This window comes from Mastomys coucha, chromosome X (genome assembly GCF_008632895.1).
Source record: "Mastomys coucha isolate ucsf_1 chromosome X, UCSF_Mcou_1, whole genome shotgun sequence".
In the NCBI taxonomy this organism is placed as follows: Eukaryota; Metazoa; Chordata; class Mammalia; order Rodentia; family Muridae; genus Mastomys; species Mastomys coucha.
In genome coordinates this window covers 150,772,838-150,796,723 of record NC_045030.1, presented here as the reverse complement: position 1 = coordinate 150,796,723, position 23,886 = coordinate 150,772,838, and the positions used below count along the sequence as shown (strand labels likewise).

The 23,886-nt window shown below is 39.7% G+C and overlaps 1 protein-coding gene across 1 annotated transcript in view; it reads left to right on the top strand.

Annotated features, from left to right (window-relative positions):
• The window catches only part of Sms (spermine synthase), a 49,613-nt gene that overhangs the window by 20,872 nt on the left and 4,855 nt on the right, over window positions 1-23,886 (top strand). Inside the window, exons 2-9 of the mRNA XM_031369970.1 lie at window positions 4,697-4,817; window positions 7,815-7,908; window positions 8,587-8,651; window positions 12,369-12,544; window positions 13,253-13,407; window positions 14,035-14,124; window positions 18,469-18,583; window positions 20,082-20,161. Of these exons, the coding sequence (XP_031225830.1) occupies window positions 4,697-4,817; window positions 7,815-7,908; window positions 8,587-8,651; window positions 12,369-12,544; window positions 13,253-13,407; window positions 14,035-14,124; window positions 18,469-18,583; window positions 20,082-20,161 (896 nt within the window). The remainder of the gene's footprint in view (window positions 1-4,696; window positions 4,818-7,814; window positions 7,909-8,586; window positions 8,652-12,368; window positions 12,545-13,252; window positions 13,408-14,034; window positions 14,125-18,468; window positions 18,584-20,081; window positions 20,162-23,886) is intronic.

Sequence of the window (23,886 nt, the reverse complement as noted above, 5' to 3'; positions counted from 1 at the left end):
TAGTGGTGGTATATGTGGACCATACGATTCATTGTATGTTATTATCAAGTATGGAAAACTGGTACCAGCTTGGAAATGGTCATTAGACAAAGGACCCTGGGAATGGTCACTGTTTTGGAGTCCTCGAAAGCTTCTTAGCCATAATTCAGGGGTTATATATCCCAACTTTCTTGCCCAGCCATTGTAATGAGTTTTTTTTTTGTTAACATTTTATTTTTAAATTACTTTTATGTGTATAAATGTTTTGTCTGCACATAGTCTGTGCACATGTACATTCAGGGTACATATAGGCTAGAAGAGGGTATCAGATCCCCTGGAATTGGGGATATATACAGATGGTTATGTGGGTCTTCTGCAAGAGCAGCAGCTCTTAAACCCTGAATTGTCTCTCCATTCCCAGTAATGAGTTTTTTTTAGAACTGCCAAGTAGAAGTTTACTTGCCTACATTGGATTACTTTGTCTACTTCAAAGTACATTTATCATTCAGGTGGTGATGGTGCATTCTTTTAATCCTAGCACTCTGTAGACTTAATGCCGTACTGTAACAAGGTAGCAGGGAAGCAGAAAGGTGGCTATCCATCTCTGAGCTTGAAGCCAGCTTGGTTCTACAGAGCCATATCCAGAATAGCCAGGGCCACACAGAGAAACCCTGTGTTGAAAAACAAAAACAAACAAACAAACAAAAAATTTTAAGGGGCTGGAGAGATGGCTCAGCGGTTAAGAGCACTAACTGCTCTTCTGAACGTCCTGAGTTCAAATCCCAGCAATCACATGGTGACTCACAACCATCTGTAATGGGATCTGATGCCCTCTTCTGGGGTGTCTGAAGACAGCTTCAGTGTACTTACATATAATAAATAAATCTTTTTAATAAAAGCTTTAAGCCTGTTGGTAACATATACTGTTAATTCCAGCATTTGGGAGGCAGAGGCAGAAAGATCTATGAGTTCAGACGCCAGCTGGTGATCTACAGACTAAGTTCCAGGACAGTCAAGACTATACAGAGAAACACTGCCTCAAAACAAACAAGCAAAAAGAACATTTATCTCTTAGCTCTCAGATCTTAACATTTTCTCCTATTTTGTTTTGTTAAATTTGGGAAGACTTCCATCACACTCTCATTTAACCATGTATGTACCTAGTAGTTCTCAAAAGGGTTACTCTTTCTCCTACTTTTTGAACTCAGGCCAGCTGGGCACTTTTTGCTTGAACAAGGGGACACACATCCTTAACATCTGATAGGTATGGCTCAGGTTACTAAAGCCCGGGGAAAAAGGGACAAGTTAATACTTCACACATTGTCTCTCCCATGCCCAGTTTGAGTATTGAGGAATATTGATAGAGCAAACCCAGCTTTGTGGGGGGGTTCAAGTTACATGTTGTGTACTAGACAGAGATGAAGATCAGGTTTTCAATAATTGCAAAGCATTTTCTGGAGTGTTTCACGGATTACTTAATCAGTTCAGTTAGTTTAGAGATTTTGTTTTGAAAAAAATATTTTTTGAGACAGAATCTCAATGGCTCTAACTGCCTGTAGACATACCTCCTTAGTGCTGGGACTAATTGTAGACTTTATTTTTGTTGATTAAGAATTTCAAATGTGTAAATAATTTTTTAATCAAATACACACCCTGAGTATGTTCTATAACTCTTTGAACTTGAGTGTATCTAGTATGTAAAATGCAGGGTGGAGGTTCTTTATTTCTTAGTACTAGGGCTAGAACTCAGAGCCTCAAAAAAGATGACACTGGAAATTTTAATAACTCTTCAGGTGATTATAATGAACATTTAGAATTGAACACTACTTATCTAGATCATTTAGAAACTATGCAGAGAAGAGTAATGAGAATTGTGAATTTAGCCAAATTCTGTCTAAACATATCTGCACAACATTAAGCTCCTGAGATTAAGACAAGTAAGCCATCATACAACTTTAAGTGAACTCCAGTTCACTCAGAGCTCTGGCTTTTAGTTTTTTCCTTAAACCCTGGCTTTTTTATAAAGATACACAAGAGGGCTCCTTTAGCCCTGTCCCCCCTCCCTGGAGTCTTTAGGGCCATGGGTAGCATGAGATGCCCCAGATCAGGAAGAAAATGAGAATGAAGTGGGCAGTAAAGGAAATAGAATGATCCCAATAGCCCCCTACAGACACCTTCCTGGCAGGACTGGCACACTCAGACACCCACAGGAATCAGGAGCCACGCACAAACACATTGGGCATGTGAAACAAGTAAAGAATTAGCCTGCCAAAATTCATTCTGACTTGCTTGGTTTTACTGAATTAGAGGGTATGCCCATAGTGTAGAAACTAGTAACATTTCAAATTGGCCTATATTTTGGAACTGGCTAGAGGGCTGCTTTTAGTCCATATGGTGCCTTTCTGATAATTGTGCCATTGAGAAAAAGGGATGGCCATGCTGAGCTTGGCCAGCAATCTAGAACATTGTATTAGATCTAAGGCATCCCATTTCGGTGGCCTAGGTAACTGAGTTTATACTTACTTGCTCCCCAGACTAGGTTCCTGGCCCATCACATCCAAGATAATGCTGGATTTCCCCATTAGTTTGTTTTCTTTTATAGCATGCCAGCAAGAACACAACCTTAAGGCCATTTACCAGGAATGATTCTTTCTTTTTTTCTTTTTGGTTTTTTGAGACAGGGTTTCTCTGTATAGCCCTGGCTGTCCCAGAACTCACTCTAGACCTTGAACTCAGAAATCCGCCTGTCTCTGCCTCCCAAGCACTGGGATTAAAGGCGTGCGCCACCAATGCCCAGCGATTATTTCTTTTATATACTTTCAAAACAAAAAAACATCTGGTCTAGCCAAGGAAGACTGCATAATGACATAGTGGCTTCCACATTTAAGGTAGCTTCTGCTATTCTGGGTGTTCTTTTCCTTCCTGCTCTGTGATTAACTCAGTCACCTGCACAGTGGACTGATCCATCAGGCTACAGTGCCAAATGCAAACTGAATTTGACAGGTTTAGTTCATGTAATCAAATTTACAAATAAAATGCTTTTTTCTCTTTTATTTATTTTTTTCTGTGAATGTGTGCTTTGCCTGCAACCATAGTGCATACAGTGCTCACAGAGGCCAGAACCCACCTGGAACTGGAGTTACAGAAGGTTGTGAGCCACCACGCTGGGAATCGAACTCAGATACTCTGGAAGAATAGCCAGTGCTTTCTTTTTCTTTTCTTTCTTTCTTTTTTTTTTCTTTTTTGGTTTTTCGAGACAGGGTTTCTCTGTATATCCCTGGCTGTCCTGGAACTCAATCAGTAGATCGGGCTGGCCTTGAACTCAGAAATCCGCCTGCCTCTGCCTCTCAAGCACCATGATTAAAGGCATGCACCACCAGTTTTGGAGATGCAATTCAGGCCTTCTGTTGAACTTTCATAAAAACCAATTGCAGAAGAGCAAAGTAACCTGGATTACTTCCTGCCAAATGGGTTTGCCAATGGGCATGGTTTTGCTAGAAAGAGAATTCATTGATTCATTGAGCTGCTGCTTGTATTCCAAGCTGCTTTGTTGGGAGGGGTATATGGGGTGGATTCTGTGCCTTTCTTTTCTTTCTGATGTGAAGCTTTATCTTTGAGGTGACTTCAGTTTTTTCAGTGGCTTTCAGGTTACTACTGGGTTTAAGGCCTACTTAGTCTAAATGCTCTTATCTGGTGATATGTAATTCAATTATATCTGTAAAAACTTATCCAAGGAAAGGTCTATTTCTTTTTTTTTTTCCTTTTTTCTTTTGTTCCTTCTTGAGCCAGTCTGCAGAATTGGTTCTTCATTTACCCTTATTAGGAAATAGCTCCTTTGTAGATATAATTGCAGAAGGATAAACTGAATTTTGCTCTTTAAGTAATTGCCATGTTCTTGAAGATTCTTACTTTGCCTGAGCCTGTTAGAAATTAATGAGTGATGATTTGTTTCATTGAGACAGGGCTTTATTCTATAGCCAAGGCTGGCCTGGAACTTAGTGTAGCCCAGGCTGGCATGATCTTTTGGCAGATCATCCTGTCTTAGCCTCCAGAGCCACCATGCATGCATGACCAGTTAGCCCTGACGTTTACTTTGAGGGACAAGTTGTGAGGTGGGATAAGATGGAGAGGAGGAAATACAACCCAGTAGTTCTTCCTGTGGTTCAGTTTTTGCTGTTTTCAAGTATATCACTCAGTGTAATTTTTAATTTCTATTTTTCATTTAAATATCAGCAACAGTTTCCTTTTGTAAACATTTAAACAATGAAATGAAACTCATTTCATTGAGACTCATCAATAATCTGTAGACATCCTCTTGCTAGGACTGTGTGCTCACTTTAATTTATTTAGACTAAAATGGAATCTCATCCTTTTGAAATTTCTGGTTTTGTTGAATGGTTTTTGCTCTGTATCTTTGCCATACCTATTTGTGGTCATTTTTTTGTGTTCTTATTAGGTAGTCAGGTGTTCTTTTTAGCTTTTCCATACAGGATGGAGGATATTTAGATGTTTTTAAACATTTCAGTTATCAAATTGTGCCACGTTAGCTTCTTTATTTTTTATTTAATTTTAATGTTTTGTGGTTACTAGGGATAGAACCTAGGGTCCAAACCATTTAGAGGCAAAGTGTTCTACTATTAAACTCTACATCTCAGGCCTTAGCTTATCTCTTGCATGTCTTTTTCCTAATAACCTTCCCTTATTTCCTGTCTTCTAGTTGATGGTGAGGCCATTCTGAAAGGCCTTCAGTCCATTTTTCAGGAGCAGGGGATGGCAGAGTCAGTGCACACCTGGCAGGACCATGGATATTTAGCAACTTACACTAACAAGAATGGCAGGTAAGATGATCTTATGGGCTTTAGATGGGAACACAGCTGGATCTAGGGATGATATCTAAGATTTTTTTTTTCTTTGAGACATCATTTCTTTGTGTAGCCTTGGCTATTCTATAGACTATGCTGGACTCGAACTCACAGAGATACGCCTGCCTCTGCTTCCCAAGTGCTGGGATAAAAGGCGTGCACCACCACCACTTGGCTATAGTATTCCTTTTTTCTTTCTTTGACATGATACGTGTAGCCCAGCCTAGCTTACTCACTAGACCCAGGATGACCTTGAACTCCTGAGTGCGAGATGACTGGAATGGTAGAACACAGTTGATTTTATGTTCTGCCAGGGATTGAACCTAGGACCTTGTACATGCCTGGCTTTTTTTTTTTTTTTTTTTTAAATTTTTCGAGACAGGGTTTCTCTGGCCTCGAACTCAGAAAGCCACCTGCCTCAGAAATCCTCCTGCCTCTGCCTCCCAAGTACTGGGATTAAAGGCCTGCGCCACCACCGCCCGGCTATGCCTGGCTTTTTGTTGTTGTTGTTACTCCTCTGACATCTTTTAGAAGTGGCTAGAATTTAGTGCTTTCACAAAATTTTCTTGCCCATTCATTTCCCCCAGAGTGAAAGCAACTGGACCTGGGCATCGGTATTTCTTTAAAGCTCCAGTGAGTCTTCTTTCTGGCTAGGACCAAGCAAGATCCCTGGCAACAGAATCAGTGTGACACTGGCAGCAATGATTTGGAGTTGGTTAAAATAGATTTTTGGACACACGCACACACACACACACACACACACACACACACGCACGCATACACACACGAGTTTCTGCTACAATGGGTCTGTGTCAGAGTCCTCTCTTCTGTTGCATTTCCAACAAGCCCCTGGTTGTGTTGCTGCTGGCTAGAGCAGTTAGGATTATCTTTTACTAAAATCTACAGTAAAACACAGGATGAAAACAAGTCAGACTCAGAAGGTTGGATACTGTATGTTTTCTTTCATGTGGAAATGGCATTTAAAATTATACGTGTGTGTATTTATGTTTGTCAGTCATGAAACTAGAAATTGGATGATGAGAAAGGGGGAAGAGATCCTAAAGGAGGTGGGAAATGGGGAGTGGGGATGGGGGTGACTCTCAATGATAGGACAAGCCCAGACTTCTGCCTATGTGGCCAACTTTATGTGTGTGTTTAGAAGTTGCCTTAGAGCCGGGCGGTGGTGGCGCACGCCTTTAATCCCAGCACCTGGGAGGCAGAGGCAGGTGGATTTCTGAGTTCGAGGCCAGCCTGGTCTACAGAGTGAGCTCCAGGACAGCCAGAGCTATATAGAGAAACCCTGTCTCAAAAAACCAAAAAAAAAAAAAAAAGAAGTTGCCTTAGATAACTTACTCCTTAAGGGTGGCCTAAATTCAACAGGCTCACTAGCCTATCATCTCTCCTATGCCCTGCTTCAATTACTTAAGAGGCTCCCAGAAGCAGCTCTCAACTGTCCTCTATTTAGCCTAACATCTCTCATGTAGACCTCTACTCCTCTCTCTGTTACTGCTCTCTCTGTTACTGTCATATCACTCTGTTTTTGCTATGGTTCATTCTTTGTCATCCAGTACTACTGCCTGATAGGCTCCTTCACTCAGAGGTGAAAATTTTCTCATCTTAGCCATCTCTGAAGAGCTTCTGCAACCAGGCTTTATCTGCCTCAGTTTTTATTTAAAAAGTTCTTTATTTCTATTGGTTTGGCACGTTACATGCATGTGTGTCTTTACCCTATTTGCAGGTAGTATCTACCTGCAGTGAAGGCTAAATGTTTGTGAGCTGCCATGTCTGTGTCAGGAGTTGAACCCAGATCTTTCCTGCTGTGCTCTTTCCAGCCACAATTCTAGTTGTATACATAGCACTTAGGATTATTCTTTTTTTTTTTTTTTGAGAAAGGAGCTTTTGAGTGACAAGAATTGTTCAGAGGTTGCTTCTGAAAGCCAAATGAATAAAAATGAAAGTGTGTATGGGAGGGTGGGCGAACTGTCTTTTAGGACTAAGTAATACCTTCAGGGGACTTCCTGAGGGCAATGGAAAAAGGAGAGACCTGTGCACAAAGCAGGTTGGAGATTAAACATATGCAGTTGGTTGCTGTCACACTTCCTTCCCTTCCTTACTTAAACAACGCTTTCAAAATGTACGCCATTCTTAGCCTTCCAGTCAGGTCGGCTGGGATCTCTTCCGAACATTGAAGGTTAGGTGGGAGAGCCTACTTTGCCCATCCCCAGCTTTCCCTCCTCCTGGTTAACTAAATTTGAGAGAACCACCTGGGGATCCTTTGTAAAAAGTGCCAGAAGTTGATCAAGGCAAACAAAATTTCAGCACTGGAAAAAGGTAAGTGGGTTCAAAGTCTCACCCCCAGCTAGCCAAGAAGCTATTTGTAATTAATACCTGTTGGGAGAAGGAAAAATAGTTTTTTGTTTGTTTGTTTGTTTGTTTTTGGTGGAGTGACCCTGCGTATATCACCCACACTCCAAGGCAGGCATCATGCTCAGGAAAACCAAAAACCCAAACTAAACATCACATGCTCGAGGGAGTGAGGAGATAGCCCATGTGGGAAAGTTTGCCTTGTGAGGATCTGTGTCCTCCCTTAGCACCCATGTAGCAAAGCAGGGTGTCACGGGCTTGTAATTTCCATCCTTGGGAGGTGACAGGAGGCTCCTGTCCTACACAGACCACCTCCCCACACATACACATGCACAAGGTCAGACTCTAAATCAGTTTGTAGACCTAGATAGTAGGAATCAGTCATAGGCTTGATCAAGTTCAGGACCTAAGAAGTAGTATTAAAAGCCTTAGTGCTTGGCCCTCTAAATCTTCCTTCTACAAGCAACGGTGTCCAGCCTTCCACTTCCAAACTGGAATTGAAAAGACAGCCAGAGAATTGGTGTGTTTCAGTCTTGATTGGGGCTGCCTCTTCACTTTGAAGTGTCCTGATGACAATTACTAACAGTAAAACTCTACTTTCTTTTGTAGCTTTGCCAATTTGAGAATTTATCCACATGGATTGGTGTTGCTGGACCTTCAGAGTTACGACAGTGATGTGCAAGGCAAACAAGAAACTGACAGCGTTGGTGTTTTACTTTTTCCCTTTTCAAAATGTTGTATATTGTATTTCCCCAAAAATGTCTCATTATTTTAATGAATGCTCACTTTCAAGTGAGCTAACATTCAGACTTGCCTCTCTATATGTATATAAAGTAGTTTGACAGAAGAATTAATCCTTAGTTGGTTTGGAAAAGTGACTGTCAGCTTTCCTTTAAATTCCCTGAATGAAATAAATGGTTTCATTTCTTACTGGAGAGAATGTTGAAACTTTGTGTACAGTTTTACATCTACATTATCCTTTCACTTTCTTCCCAATTATTTATTCTGTTGCAGATATTCAGTCTTTTTTTTTTTTTCCAGACAGGGTTTCTCTGTGTAGCCCTGGCTGACCTGGAACTCACTCTGTAGACCAGGCTGGCCTTGAACTCAGAAATCCGCCTGCCTCTGCCTCCCAAGCGCCGAGATTAAAGGCGTGCGCCACCACTGCCCTGTTCTTGCAGATATTCAGACTGTGGTTCGGGCAGCACTGTGAGGGAGAGGTAGTGTGGGAATGTGTAATTTGGCTAGGGCAGGGATAATGATGGGGCATATATATAGGCTAATATCACACTGTGGTCAGCATAGCCTTACACTTCTGCTCTGTAATTTAGTTGTACTGTGCAGTTTATACTCTAAGCCCACTGATTTCTTTTAATTGTAGCTTTTGAACAAAATAGAAGAAAAAATGAAAGAATTGAGTCAAGACAGTACTGGGCGGGTGAAGCGGTAAGTCCACCTACTCACAAATGTCTCTTTATTTGTTAAATTGGTAAATCAATCAGAAAGGCAGTGTTGGTGTTAGTGTCTGCAGAAGATATAGGGAAGATCAAAGTTAGTGCTTGCTACTATGTACATGGTGAGCAAAACATCCTCTAACCCCACTCCAAACAGGACAAAATATATAAAAACAAACCTGATGCAGGGGGCTGACTATGAGGCAGAAAGTTGATACTAATTCCAACAAGTTGGAGCTATGTAAAGCAGAAAGCCAGACACAGACAGACCTCAAGGGTATTTCCCCAGATCACAGATGTCTTGATCAGAATAGAATACTGTTTTCTTTTTCTCACAGCAGATTTCAGAATAGGGAAATCCTTATTGGCAACGGTAGGGTTTTTAAGCACTTAATGACTCACACTGCTTTGTTTGATCAGCCCATACATAGGAAAGCTCCAGGGCAGATGTAGGATAACTACCTAATTATTTAGGCTCCTGTAGGTGGTCAGGTAGGGAAGAGCAATGGATAGACTGAGAGTACTGGTAAGAACCCATGTTTGAAACTCATTTGAGGTCTGAGGACACAGGTTGTTTAAAAATCCACGAAGCTTCAGTTTAGTAGTCCTTGGCTGTACCCACACCTACACTGCTTTCTGGACACTTTTTTTTTTTTTTTGGTTTTTCAAGACAGGGTTTCTCTGTGTTGTTCTGGCTGTCCTGGTACTCACTGTGTAGACCGGGCTGGTCTCGAACTCAGAAATCCACCTGCCTCTGCCTCCCAAGTGCTGGGATTAAAGGCGTGTGCTACCACTGCCTGGCTCTGGACACTTCTTTTTCCTGCTTGCAATTTCCCTTACCTGCATCTGTCTGAATTAAACAAGTTCCTACTTTGGGAAAATGAATTGGTCCACACTAAAATGCACTCTGAATTTTATGAACACTGCTTCTTTGTGTAAGTAAATTGAATGTATTTCTGGGGCTGAGGAGCTTGTTCAGTGAGTAAAAACTTTTGCTGTCAAGTTTGAGTTGAATACCTGGTACCCTTGTGGTAGAAGTAGAAAACAAAGTTGTACAAAAACCGACTTGTTCAGGTTGTCTTCTGACCTCTCCACTCATGTATACAACACACACATGTTTAGAAAAAGTATGTATTTCTGGGCTTCAGTAAGAACTCTTTGGTTGGTAGAGGAGTTTGCTAGGTGAGACTGGTCAAAAGCTTTTAGATTTTTTTATATTAAATGTGGACTTTGTTATATATCTTTGTATAAGATAAGGATGAAAAGAATGGGAAGCTGGGATTACCTTGTTGTAGACCCTTTGTCATTGACCTTCTCCTCATCAGAGGATAAGGATTTTTATACTTTTCTGTCTGGGAAATGACACTGCCGGAGGTTAAATTAAAAGCAGATAACTTGGGGATATTATCTGAAATGACTGTTTTCTTTTGAGTAATGGGTATTTAATATGAAGTTTGACTGAGAAACCATGGGATTTATCGGAAGACTTATTTTGTGTTTTCAAGTGAGAAGGAACAAGGAAATAAACTCATCTAAAGTTTCAGTTTGGGGAATATTGTTGCAATGTATACAGTGTACTTGGGGCCAAGAACTCATGGACCTGATTTTCTTATAATCCAGGGTTGATTTTGAGCAAGGGAAGTTTTCTGGGGCTGCATGTGGTCTCCTGGTAGTCCTCTGTAGGGAGTCACACTTCGTGCTGCCTTGAACTCTTTAACAAGCTGATGGCTTTCACATCTTGTTAGAGATCTTCTTTGTTTCTTTGCCAGGCTTTAAAAATCTAGAGAAGAGAGCTCTGTAAACCAGGCAGTGTTGACATAGTTGAGTAGGCATTGTTTATACCTGGTTAGAACTGGCTGACTGTCAGCTAGGATGGCTTTTCTATCCTGATGTCCTTGACTTTGTATTCAGCAGTTATGGGAACTCTCTTTTAAAGGTGTGTGTGTGTGTGTGTGTGTGTGTGGTGTATGTATGTGTTTTTTGTGTGTGTGTATGCACGTAGGTGGGTTTGAAGGTCAGAGGGACAACTTTGCAGAGTTAGTTTCTGCTTCCACACTTACATTGCTTCCAGGGATCAAATTTTAAGGTATCAGGCATGGCTGAAAGCACCTTTACCTGCAGAGTAATCTTTTTTTTTTTTAAAATATCATTAATGTGAAATAGCTTTCTAAGTGAGATTGGTCAAAGTCACCAGGCTCCCTCTACTCTCTTCAGCCCACCTAGGGGTGAAAGAGGCTTCCCCTAGTCTTGTTCATCAGCTATCTAGTTCTTTCCTAACCTGGCCATTATGTAATAAAAGAAATACCTCTGGTCTGCCTAACATTCTGAAAGATGAATTTACTCACTGGAAAGATGAAGTGGCTAAACCTGGAGTTGTTAGGGTTTGTGAGAAATTACTTTGTTGGCTCTGGAGAAGTTTACAGAACATATGTGTAGGTATGTTCCTGAGAAAGTTTTCTTTTCTTGTTAAACAGATTGTGGCAGGTGAGAGGAGACTGGGAAGTGAGCGGAGGTTGTGTGTTCCAGCACTATTGATGCATATGCATAGTTGTACATAGTACCACCTCATCGTGTGTGCATTGTGTTCCCATTGTCTTAGGGTTAGATTTACCATACCCTTTTTGGAGTTTTTTTTCCTTGTCATTTAGTGCCCTCTGCTGGTCGGTTCTGGCATGTTCACCCTATCAGAAATATTTGATTTTATCACTTTTTCAGTAATTACTGCTTTATAGGCAAGAAGCTCCTAAATCCCATTGCCACTAATAAGTAATTGGTGCAGCACTGTTTCTGAGGACCACAGAACAGCCCACTTGCTTGTGTCAAAGGGTAAAGGGGACATTTTGGAAAGATTTACAGCAGTTACTACAGTAACATAAACTTTAGTCATCAACAAGGGTACAAGTCTCCTTGTATTCCCACCAGGATATCTATCTGGATACTGTTTGCCAACCTGACCCAAATCAGGAGGATCTCAGCTAAATCCACAGGAAATATGACTGCCAGATGCCTGATCTGGACTTTTAAGAGAGAAATGAAACAGAGAAGAATAACAAGAATATCTTAAGTGAAATCGGGGTTTAAAAAGGACAGGGAAAGGAAAATGCAGTGCTTGAAACCTTATACAAAAACATAACAACTACATCAGGACTATTTAGGACCCTTTAAGATGGATTCTTCACAAGATCATGGAACTTGTGACTGCAGTAATGTCTGTGTGGTTTTGCACATCTTTAGTGATATATATGTACAGTGTGATATCTACCAGGCCCATTTTCTCCTTCAAGTTTTCATTAGGAAAAATAAATTCAAAACATTCTAGAAAGGTCTTTTTTTCCTTTTGAGAGAAATGGGTTCATCATGCAAGTGTTGCTTTGTAGACTGATTGTAAATGTCCAAGTTTTAGATTGTTTTGTGCGTTTAAAGAGCCTGTCTGGAACAAACACATGGGTACCTTTTTTCCTTTTTAATTATGGGTATGTACATTTGAGTATAGGTACTGGATGATGAGATCCAGATATTTCCCTGGAATGGGAGTTACCAGCAGTGGCAAACCACTAGGCAGAAACCAAATTTGAGTCTTCTGCAGAAGCAGCACACTCTCCAAGTGCTGAACCATCTCTCTTGTCCTTCATGGCCTTCTGTATATTCTCCATCTAAGGTTTGTAAGGCAGTGTTCTCTAAAGGCTCATTTCTGTCTCTTCCTCTCTAGATTACCACCCATAGTTCGAGGTGGGGCCATTGACAGATACTGGCCTACTGCAGATGGGCGCCTGGTTGAGTATGACATAGATGAAGTGGTGTATGATGAAGATTCACCTTATCAGAACATTAAAATTCTACACTCAAAACAGTTTGGGAATATTCTCATCCTTAGCGGGGATGTTAGTAAGTATTCCATTCCTACCTTGATTGCCTAACAAGGAGTTGGTCTGTTGGCGGCCACTGTTTTCCTTACAAATGCCACTGTCATGGATTTGTCTGAGCTTAACTTTCACACTCCTGTCTTTTAAGATTCACTAAATTGTTTGAACTTATGGTTTGTATGGAGTTTTGTTTAAACTTTGTTTTGAAATAGATTTTTATTTGATGGTTAGTTGGATTGTTTTTTTAGTAGAAAGTACAGTTGCTTGTTTTAAAAAGGCATTTTAGTATGGAAAATTTTCAACTTAAGTACACAGACTAGTGCAGTGAGTCCACAGGTACTCACTATAGAGCATTGATAATACCAATGAGTGTTCATCTAACTAACCCTACTGCATTCTATTTGTAATGTTATCTTGAAAGAAGCTCCTGGGTGGCATATCTTGTCATCTTTGAAGGTATCCTTTCTTTTAATTATTCAGAATATCTACACATTCTCAAGATTATATTTTCAGTCTTAGTAACTTAGTTCCTTTTTTGGTACTATGTGTCAGATTAATTAAATTTGTGAAAATAATTCAATCCCTCAAAAAAACCCCACAAAACAAAACATTGTACACATTTTTAAAAGCTGGAAAATTTTCATTGCAAGCTAGATTCCAGCAGGACAAGTCATTTATATATTTGGGTAGAGTCATCATTTGGGTTTGATTTTTTTTTTTTTCTCCCTAGATTTGGCAGAGAGTGACTTGGCATATACCCGGGCCATCATGGGCAGTGGTAAAGAAGACTACACTGGCAAAGATGTACTGATTCTGGGAGGTGGCGATGGAGGCATATTATGTGAAATTGTCAAACTGAAACCAAAGATGGTCACTATGGTAGAAATATCCTTTACTGTATAAGACAAAAACTTCAATGACGAGAGATGGCTCAGAGCACTTGCTGCTTTAAAAGAGGATCTGGTTTGGTTTCAAGTTGTTGGTGACCAACAACTGCCTGTAACTCTAGTTTCAGTGTACTCCGTGACATCACCTGGTAATGATAGGTAGATGATAGATGGATGATTAGATTAGATTAGATAGATGATACAGAGATAACAAGGTAACTGAATTTCTTTGGTCCTTTAGCATTTTCAGACTCTTGTATTTCCACAGACTCAAGGAAAATGTGTTATGTTGACTTCCTCGAGCAAACATTTGAATTTGCTACTAGCAAGCAGCCTTGTATGTATCTCCCAGTAGAGAAGAAGAGGTGATAATATAATTGTCAGATTAGAGAGCATCCATGTTGGGTGCTGCTTAGTGGTTGTCAAACTGGCTTGCCTAACTGGGGAAAAAATCTAGTTTAATTTGAACATACTTAGTGTGAAAATAAAGTCATTGTAACATCCACTTTTTAACTTTATGATCCTCAGATGGCTAAAGTAAAACCTATGTTTGTCGGAACCTTTATGTTTTAGACTTTTTCAGAATTCTTTGGTACACTCAAGTTCTCCTTAACCTGTTTTGAACATTGACCAAATGGTAATTGATGGATGTAAGAAATACATGCGGAGAACATGTGGAGATGTCTTAGACAATCTTAAAGGAGACTGCTATCAGGTAATCCTGTTTCCTTGGTAGCATACTTTTTTTTTTTTTTTTGGTTTTTCGAGACAGGGTTTCTCTGTATAGCCCTGGCTGTCCTGGCACTCACTCTGTAGACCAGACTGGCCTTGAACTCAGAAATCCGACTGCCTCTGCCTCCCAAGTGCTGGGATTAAAGGCGTGCCACCGCCGCCGGCTGTAGCATACTTTTAAATTGACTGAAAATAGAATTACATAAGTGATCAATTGGACCTGTACCTTTTGCTATAATTGGTTAAAAAGACAGTCTCTGTGAATTCAGTATCTGTTCACATTTAAAGTAGACAGTATACACATACTGAAAGAAGCCCCTAGTATAGATTTTATCAGGTTACTTTTCTTTTTCTGTTATTGAGGATTAAACTTGGCCATTCTGTATGCTAGGCACCCACTACCACTGAGTGATCTACATTAATCTTGGTAGGTGGTGGTGCACGCCACCAGCACTTGGGAGGCAGAGGCAGGCGGATTTCTGAGTTCGAGGCCAGCCTGATCTACAGAGTGAGTTCCAGGACAACCAGGGCTATACAGAGAAACCCTGTCTCAAAACCAAAAAAAAAAAAAAAAAAAAAAATGTGGAATCTACCACCTTCTGTTACCCTGAATAATGTCTTGAAGTCTTGTTCTTTCAGACAGAATTTAGATTTTTAATTGGTAGATGTAGTTGATTAAAATGTTGCAAATAAACAGTTTGTTTCTGTCCTAAATTGTTTTGTGCTTGAAAGTTGAGCAGCCACTTCGATGTGTGCGGATGCATATATTTCATTGTCATAGACATGAGAGCTTGTTAGAGCAAGATGCCCAAGCAAATACTTAATTGAACGAACAGAATCTGAAATGTGCATCTCCAGATTTATAAGCAATTTGGATGAGTGCTGTACTTTGGGATGTCAATTATCTAGCACTTCTCTCTTCCCTAATGTATGCGCATTTATATTAGAGTTTATTTCATGCATGATAATTTGGAGCAGGAATGCTAGCTGTCCTAAAATGCAATTGTGATTGTTTTGTGGGCCAAAGGACAAGGAAAATTAAAATTAGTGTATCCTGTTGTATAGCTTTAAAGGGGAGGGTGGAATTGAGTTCTGCAGAACATTGGCTGAACTGTTAGACACTAAATTCAAAGTTACAATGGCTGATAGAAAGGGCCAGACCCCCTGCTTGCTGCACTTAATCCCCACCCCATAACTAGTAGATGCTTTTCTCTTACATTGAGAAGAGCTGAATCATTAAAGGGGATGTATTCAAGGTTGTAGGGTAAGGAGTGCAGAATCATGTCATCCTGTTTGTGTGTGTGTGTGTGTGTGTGTGTGTGTGTGTGTGTGTGTGTGTGTGTATGTGTGTGTGGAATTCTTGTAAAGATTAATGAGTGACCAGAAGCATACAGCAACAGGACAATCTAGATGTTAGTAGAGGTATGGTGGAAATGGGAAATTGACCAGTAGTCTCTTAAAATGGGGTATGTGGCCTTCAGGGCACACAGGTGATCCGATGTTCAGATGTTGGCAGCAAGGTAAAAGGCTGTATTTCATGGGACTTTGGGTGTGCAGTTGGCATGTACTGAATGGATATGTGACTAGTGTTAAAGCCACCTGGTATAGGAACTTTGAATAATAAATCAGATAATTTTCTACTCAGTCGCTCTTGAGGGTGGCAGTGGTTAGTATTTTAGAGCAACCACCAGGGGGAGCCTGGAGTTTCTTCTTCCCTTCCCTTCCCTTAACTCCCCCTCTCTCTTGCTTTCCTTTTTTCTTTTTTTTTCTTTTTTTTACTGAGTCCTGAAGCTCTAAAGCAGGGTGGGAATCTTGCTTGGGAGAAGACAGGCCCACCTGAGCACTGTACCAAAGGCAAGCAAGCCATTGAAATGTTGCTTTCAGAAAGGCAGAGGGTTTCACATAAGAACATTTATAATGACATTAAACCTAATACTAAATTAAAGTTACTGTGCAAAGAAAACTAAGGATACACACATACAAAATTTTTGTATACACACATACAAAATTATCAAGTAGAATATGTTAAATTTAGGAACTTATTTTTTAACCTATTATACTCATAGGATTTAGCTAAAAAAAATTAAAAGGGAGGATTTTAAGAAAAATCTGTTATTAGGCTATTGAGATGACTTAGTAGGTAGAGGCAGTTGCGTCCAAACTTGATGACCTCAGTCACTAAAACTCATCTGTGGAAGGAGACAACCTACTTGGGCAAGTTATCCTCTTCACTTAAACACACACACACACACACACACACACACACACACACACACACACACACACTCATGCTATAATAAAATGATAAAACAGGTTTGTTATATTTCATAAATTCATAGGAGAAATATAACTAATGTTAGTAAATGACAAAGCTTGTAAGAATGTTTATCAGTCATTCTAAATAATAATTTCTTTTTTTTCCTTTTCTTTTCTTGGCTTTTTTGAGACAGGGTTTCTCTGTGTAGCCCTGGCTGTCTTGGAACTCACTCTGTAGACCAGGCTGGCCTCGAACTCCTAAATCTGCCTGCCTCTGTCTCTGCCTCCCAAGTGCTTGGATTAAAGGTATGTGCCACCACTCCCCAGCTTGAATAATAATTTCTATAGGAGCTAGGAAGACAGCTCTCTTGGTTGCTTGCTGTGTAAACATGAAAGCTGAGTTCAACCCCTAATACATCAAAATGTTGGGTGTGGGAGTGTATAGTGGCATGTGATTGTAATCTCAGTCAGCATAATGGGGAGGAAGAGACACTTCATCCATTCTTTTTTTGTTTGTTTGTTTTTTGAGGTTTCTCTGTGTAGCCCTGGCTGTCCTGGAACTCACTCTGTAGACCAGGCGGCCTCAAACTCAGAGATCCGCCTACCTTTGCTTTCCAAGTGCTGGGATTAAAGGCGTGCGCCACCACTTCCCAGCTTCCATCCATTCTTACTTAATAGGTTAGTGAGAGACCCCATCATACCCTAGTTTGACCTCTGGTTGACACCTGCATGCACACACACTTGAGTACCCATAGGGAAAGACATTATAATAGAGGTAATCCACCAAAATATAATAGAAAGTATCAGAGACTTAATTATAATAGTAAATGATAAAGCAAAAACTAGAGTCACAAAAAGTCATTTTCATTGGAAGTAGAAACCAAATTATGAGTGCTGTGTATCTGAGATTATCATTAATTTTGAAGCCACTAATATAGTAAGATAAGGAGATAGAAGTTACAAAAATAATGAAATAATTATAGGGGATAAAAATAGTTAAAAAATCCAAGAAATTTACCCCTACAGTCTCTTGGACTTCTGAGAAATTGGTTCAGTGATTAAAGATTTAAGTGATTTAGGAAAGATTAATTTTTCTCTCTGCTGAAAGCAGAATAGTTTGAAAGGAAATTGGGAGGTGTGTGACAGGAAATCCTGCTCAAAGTAATCTGCTAAATCCTGAGAAATAAACTTAGCAAGAGGTAGTATGAGGCTGATGTGTGCTATCGGAAGATTTCATTCAGACATGAGGTAGGTGGAGAGGCTATATCTTGTACATAGTGATAGAAGAACAGTTTCAGTGGCTTCTCAGTTATCCTTCTAATTCTCATCAGAACTCCAAGGGAGTGAGACCTACTGATGTTTTAAAAGTTGCTTTTATTAAAATGAATGTCTAAAAGTAGCCTAGAGAACCTCAGAGAATAATCATTATGGAGAGAGACTTTGATTGCTAATTTGCTACACACTCTAATCAAATAGGAAATCCAGCACAGACTGGTGAGATTGGTGTTTGGGAATTTGAATTTGTAGTAAGTATGTATTCCAACACACTGTTGATGTATGATCCAATATGCATTCTATTTCACTTGGGTAAAGATTTAGTAAGCAAAACTGTCTTAACTGGGCCATCTGCTTGCTTGAGAACTAAATCAGCTAACCCCCAAAACCATTGAAAGGTAAAGTTCAGTAAAGTTAAGCCCTAGGTATAAAAACTAAGATATAAAAGAAAAACTGAGGGGGTTTAATATGATTATGCTTATAGATGAATATTGAAGACAGAGTAGAACACGGAGTAATTTACTGTTCAGAATTATGTACATGGTTTAAATTTTAGTAAAGAAAATTTTAAATTAAATTTTAGTAAAGAAAATTTAGTAAAGTAAATTTTAGTAAAGTGTTGTGGTATCAAGTCCCAACCTTAGTTTTGAAACAGTTTTTGGTATTGACCTCTCGGTCTCTTTGTTCATGGGGCTGGTTCTACGGATTTAAAACCTAGCTTGCATTTTCCTTTTATAAGTGCTTAATGACACCCATTTCTGTTGACCCACGTGTCTGATCTTGTTCTCTCTGAAAGGTTCTTATAGAAGACTGTATCCCAGTACTGAAGAGATATGCCAAAGAAGGGAGAGAATTTGATTATGTGATTAATGATTTGACAGCTGTCCCTATCTCTACATCTCCAGAAGAAGGTAGGTTGTGTTTTATGTTTTTAAAACTCTTGTGTATACATGTTTGCATATGTGTGTGTACACGCGCACACGTGTGCACATGCATAGGTAGAGGCCAGTGGTCAACATTGAATACCATTAAATTACATTCCCTCTTATTTTTTTGAGAAAGGGTTTCCTGAGCCTAGAACTTTAATCAAGTAGGCATTACAGTCTCTACTTCCCCATACGTGGGAATGCAAAGGAGCATTAATTATGTCCAGCTTATATGTAGGTGCCTCAAAGCCTGACACACTTCCCCCAACAAGGCCATACCTCTTAATAGTGCTACTCCCTCCAGGCTAAAACACAGTTTATGTCTCAAAAGGTGTAAGAGTTCTGGAATGAAATATGAGCAGCCTGCTGGGCGGTGGTGGGGCACGCTTTTAATCCCAGCACTTGGGAGGCAGAGGCAGGCGGATTTCTGAGTTCAAGGCCAGCCTGGTCTACAGAGTGAGTTCCAGGAGAGACAGGGCTATTCAGAGAAACCCTGTCTCGAAAAACAAAACAAAACAAAACAAAAAAAAGAAGAAGAGCCATGGTCAGGGAACATAGATTCACATTAGTGTGAGTACTGTGTTCCAGTGCCAAGGTTTTATAGTTGTAGAACAAAAGAAAGTCACAAATTTTTCACATGTATTTTCACATTTGGTGAGATTAGGTGGGTTACAGTAAAGCAGGGCTAACTCTGCTATAGAATTTGGAAACTGTCTGAAGACATTTTTAGTTTTGGCATTGGTTAAAGCTAGATTGTTTCTTACTCAGGTTTTTTTTTTTTAAAGAATTTGAGCTCTGCCTTTGTGAGCAGTCTTTGTGTATCTGAGAGTGGTACTGGGGATGGAACCCAGGACCGCCTGCAGAGGAACAAGCTTTTCATCACTAAGCTATGCTCCCAGATCCCCATGTTAATTAAGTCTTTTTATGGTGACGTCATAACTTCTAAATAGATGCGCAGTTGATTTTGACCTTGGTGTTTGTATTGGTGTGTGTACAAACCAGCTATATGATTGTACATTATTATTCATGAACAAACTATTTTGTAAAGATTTATTATAAGTACACTGTAGCTGTCTGCAGATGCACCAGAAGAGGGCGTGAGATCTCATTACAGGTGGTTGTGAGCCACCATGTGGTTGCTGGGATTTAAACTCATGACCTTTGGAAGAGACCTTCGGTGATCTTAACCCGCTGAGCCATCTTACCTGGCCGTCATGAACAAGCTTTAAAGCTGATGCTTCTATAAATACTTTTTTGCATTTTATTTTATTTTTTTCAGTTAAAGTCTCGTGTAGTACAGGGTGACCTCAAACCTATTATGTAGCCAAAGATGGTCTTCAACTCCTGATCCTCTTACCTCCCCTTCTAAAGTGCCAGGATGATGGGCATGTACTAACACACTGAGATCTCTTCTTTTTTTATTACTATGAGTGGATAGTTGATACATGCAAATCATTTATGAAACAATGTTTTCCACATCTAGATTCTACATGGGAGTTCCTCCGACTGATTCTCGACCTTTCAATGAAGGTTCTGAAACAGGATGGAAAATACTTCACGCAGGTAGACCATTCAATTTCCACCCTCTCTTCCTGGATTGTCAATAAGAATCAATATTGGTATATTTGACTGCATGTTCTTGCCTTTCACATATGGCAAGAGAACAACAATATCTTTGAATTGTATTTGTTCAAGCAGTAAGTTCTACTCTGTCATCTTTTGAGACTTGCATTAACCACAGAAGGTTATCCTGATTTTATCGGCCCTGGCTGTAGTATGAGATTGAGCCAGCAGGTGGAGACACAGACTGTGGTTTGTTGTTGAGGTTTTTTTTTTTTTGTTGTTGTTTTTTTGTTTTTGTTTTCCCTCCCTTCCCCTCACTCATTCATTAGGCACATCTCTAGGGAAAAACCCATTTAGCAGCACACTCTTGAGAAGCAGCTTTGCCATATCGGACTAATGTGAGCTGCATATACCACATAGAAGCAAATTGTTGCTTTATAGTTCTTTTTATTCTTTAGGGTATAAGTTTGTCTTTGGTATCTCTATAAGATAGGTAGATACAAAGAATGTTGTATTTATTCCTAAAAAGTGACAAAAGGCCACTAATTGTTAATTCAGTCTCTTACTTGGTACAAAAAGTAATTGATAACCATGTTCAGCTCTTAAACTTTGGTCTCTGAGTTTTCTTCAGAATATTCCTTGGGAACACACAAACTCTAACCCCCTTTTAAAACTGAAAGTTTATTGTTTTGATATGGATCAGCATAAGCAGAATTCTGTTCTCTGCCCCGTGCCTATAATCCCCATAACCTAAAAGGACATTATCTTATAACCAATTATATATATATATATATATATATATATATATATATATATATATAATATTTCTCCATAATTCATTTCATTAAAATGTATATTTTAGTTTTGCTAAATAGTACATGCTACTTTTATTTTAAAAGTTTATTTTTATTTATGTGTATGTGCTTCTGTGGGTATGCACATGTGAGTGCAGTTGCCTGCAGAGGCCAGAGGTTTCAGATCTCTTCAGTTACATACAGGTGGTTGTGAGACTCCTGAACTGGGTGTTGGGAACTGAGCTCCATTGTCCTGGAAGAGCAGCAAGTGATTTGAACTGCTGAGACAACTCTATAGCCCCAGTACAATTTAATTTAAATCTTCTTTTAGTAAATCATAATTATTCATTTCTTCCTTTCCTCCAACTTCTCTTATGTACCCCCCAATTACTTTTTCTCAGGTTCATGGTCTCTCTTTGTTGTTAAAAAAAGATTTATTTATTTATTATATGCAAGTACACCATAGCTCTCTTAAGACACTCCAGAAGAGGGCAACAGATCTCATTATGGATGGTTGTGAGCCACCATGTGGTTGCTGGGAATTGAACTCAGGACCTTTGGAAGAGCAGTCAGTGCTCTTACCCTCTTAGCCATCTCTCCAGCCCTGCTGTTAGATACATACTTATCTAATATACACAGAGATAACACACTTATATACATATACATACATATAAATACAACATGCTTTGTCTATATGTTACTGGCATATATATGTTTTCAGGGCTGAGTGTTTGTTAATGGGTAACCAATTGGTATGGTCTTTCCGAAGTAAGACTGTTTCCCACTTTCATTATTTCTTAGTTCTTTGTAGTTTGTTTAGAATTGGGGCCCCATGAGATACCCCCTTTCCCATTATCATGTCTATTAGTGCTATCCTCATTCAGGTGTTGTTTCAGCAGCCATCTTACTGAGGTATCATGGGTGACACAATGCCACAGCACATTCTTGTCTCTTAAAATCTTTCCGCACCTTTCATTTTGTGATATTCCCTGAACCTTAGGTTTAGGAGCTATATTGTAGATGTATCAATTAGGCTAGTGTAAATTTTTAAGTTGAATTTTTTTACTGATCTATAGAAAAGATAAAAATTATCAGTTACCATGTGATATTTACCTACATGCATATATCATCTGTTTAATCAATTAAGTACATGTATCGTCTTACATGTACATCCGTGTATTTGTGGAGAAAACATTCAACTTCTTTTTTTTTCTTTCTTTCTTCGAGACAGTGTTTCTCTGTGTAGCTCTGGCTATCCTGGAACTCACTCTGTAGACCAGGCTGGCCTCAAACTCAGAAATCCGCCTGCCTCTGCCTCCCAAGTGCTGGGATTAAAGGTGTTCGTCACCACCGCCCTGCAACATTCAACTTCTTCTTGTAACATTTTGAAGTATATACTCTACAATCATTAGCCATAGTCACCCTATACCGTGTAATTTCACAACAGAACTTCTTTTTTTATCCAACTGTTACTTAGAACCTATTGATGAACTGCTATTAATGATTATCGGTATATTTTAATATCTAGAACAGGTAGAGGTCTTTTTTTTCTGGAGGAAGTGTTTATCTGCATATTCTAGTTTATTCTGTCTATTTCATGGGATCTGAGAATGATACTGGAGAGAACTTAGAATACTGAGACACCTAAAGCTCCAGCTTGTCCTGTTTTCCTCCTCTTTCCACTGCCTGCAAAGCCTGTGTACACTTGGTAGCTTAAAACAGGGTATACACACAATTGCAAGTGTGTTTGCCTGTGTTTGTAATTTCATAATAAGCAGCCAAACCTGTTTGTTTTGTGTTCCAGCAGCAGTGACGATTGCAGAGGAGGCCTCACTGTCTGTGCTGTCTGGCCCTTCACAGGGAAGTTTGCAGGCCTCTGTTTTATATAGGGTGAAACCTACTCAAACAAGGCAGTCCATATTCAGTGACTTGGGGTTTGGAGAACATATTTACTGTTAGAACTCCCCCTCAATTTCCACAACTAAAAGAAAGTCTCATGCAGTTTAATTGAGGAAGCATCTGAGGTTTACAACCAAATAGACTTACTAGGACTGGCTGAGGGCATTCTGGCAAAGTTTACTGAAAGTAATCTGGAGCCTCACCGTGCTTTATTATGTGCAGCAGAGGGGAGAGAAGTTAGCCAGTCTTCATAGGAGGTTTCTGCTTGGTAGGCAACCAGTCTCAGGTTGCAAACATCTTGGGAGGAAGAAGTTGTTGCTAATTTTGTATACATTGATCAGTCACTAGCACTCAGGCCCTCAGGAAGGTGTTTCTATCTCTCTGAATCTAACCTGGGGAAGGCTTTTCCTTTCCCATGTGAGCAAGGCATGCCCATGTCAACAATATTCATTCACCCAGAACTTCAGTCATGCAGGACTTCCTCTGTTCCAGTACAGAGACTGAAAAAAGCTGGGCATGGTGGCATCTGCCTATAATCCCAACTATGTGGGAGGAAGAGGCAAGGGGATTTAAGTATGGATCCTCTGTAAACCAGTCAGTTTAGAGTAGATGACAGATGGCATTAGAAAGTATAGTAGTTTTGTTCTTTGCCTGTTATGGGGAACTCGTGTCTTACTGTGGACAACTAATAGAAGTGTTCTACGAGAATACAGCATCTGCAAACTTTGACAAAGTGCTTTTTATGAACTTTCTTAACCCCCTAGATCACAAGTCCAAGGCTGTGTTTTTTGCTAACAGTTCAGATATTCTGTCTTCACTCATAGAAAGTGATACTGTTTTGTGATACCCTTGGGATTTGTCTTGTGTTTGTTGGCTATATGTGTCACACAATGAAATTCACACGGGCTAAGGAGCATAAGCCTTGCAGAAAACCATAGCCACCATTATCCATTCATTTATTCATTCCTTTTTTTTTAGTATACAATAGAGTTTATACAGGGCATAGGGAGGGGAGTTAAGAGGGTAGTAGAG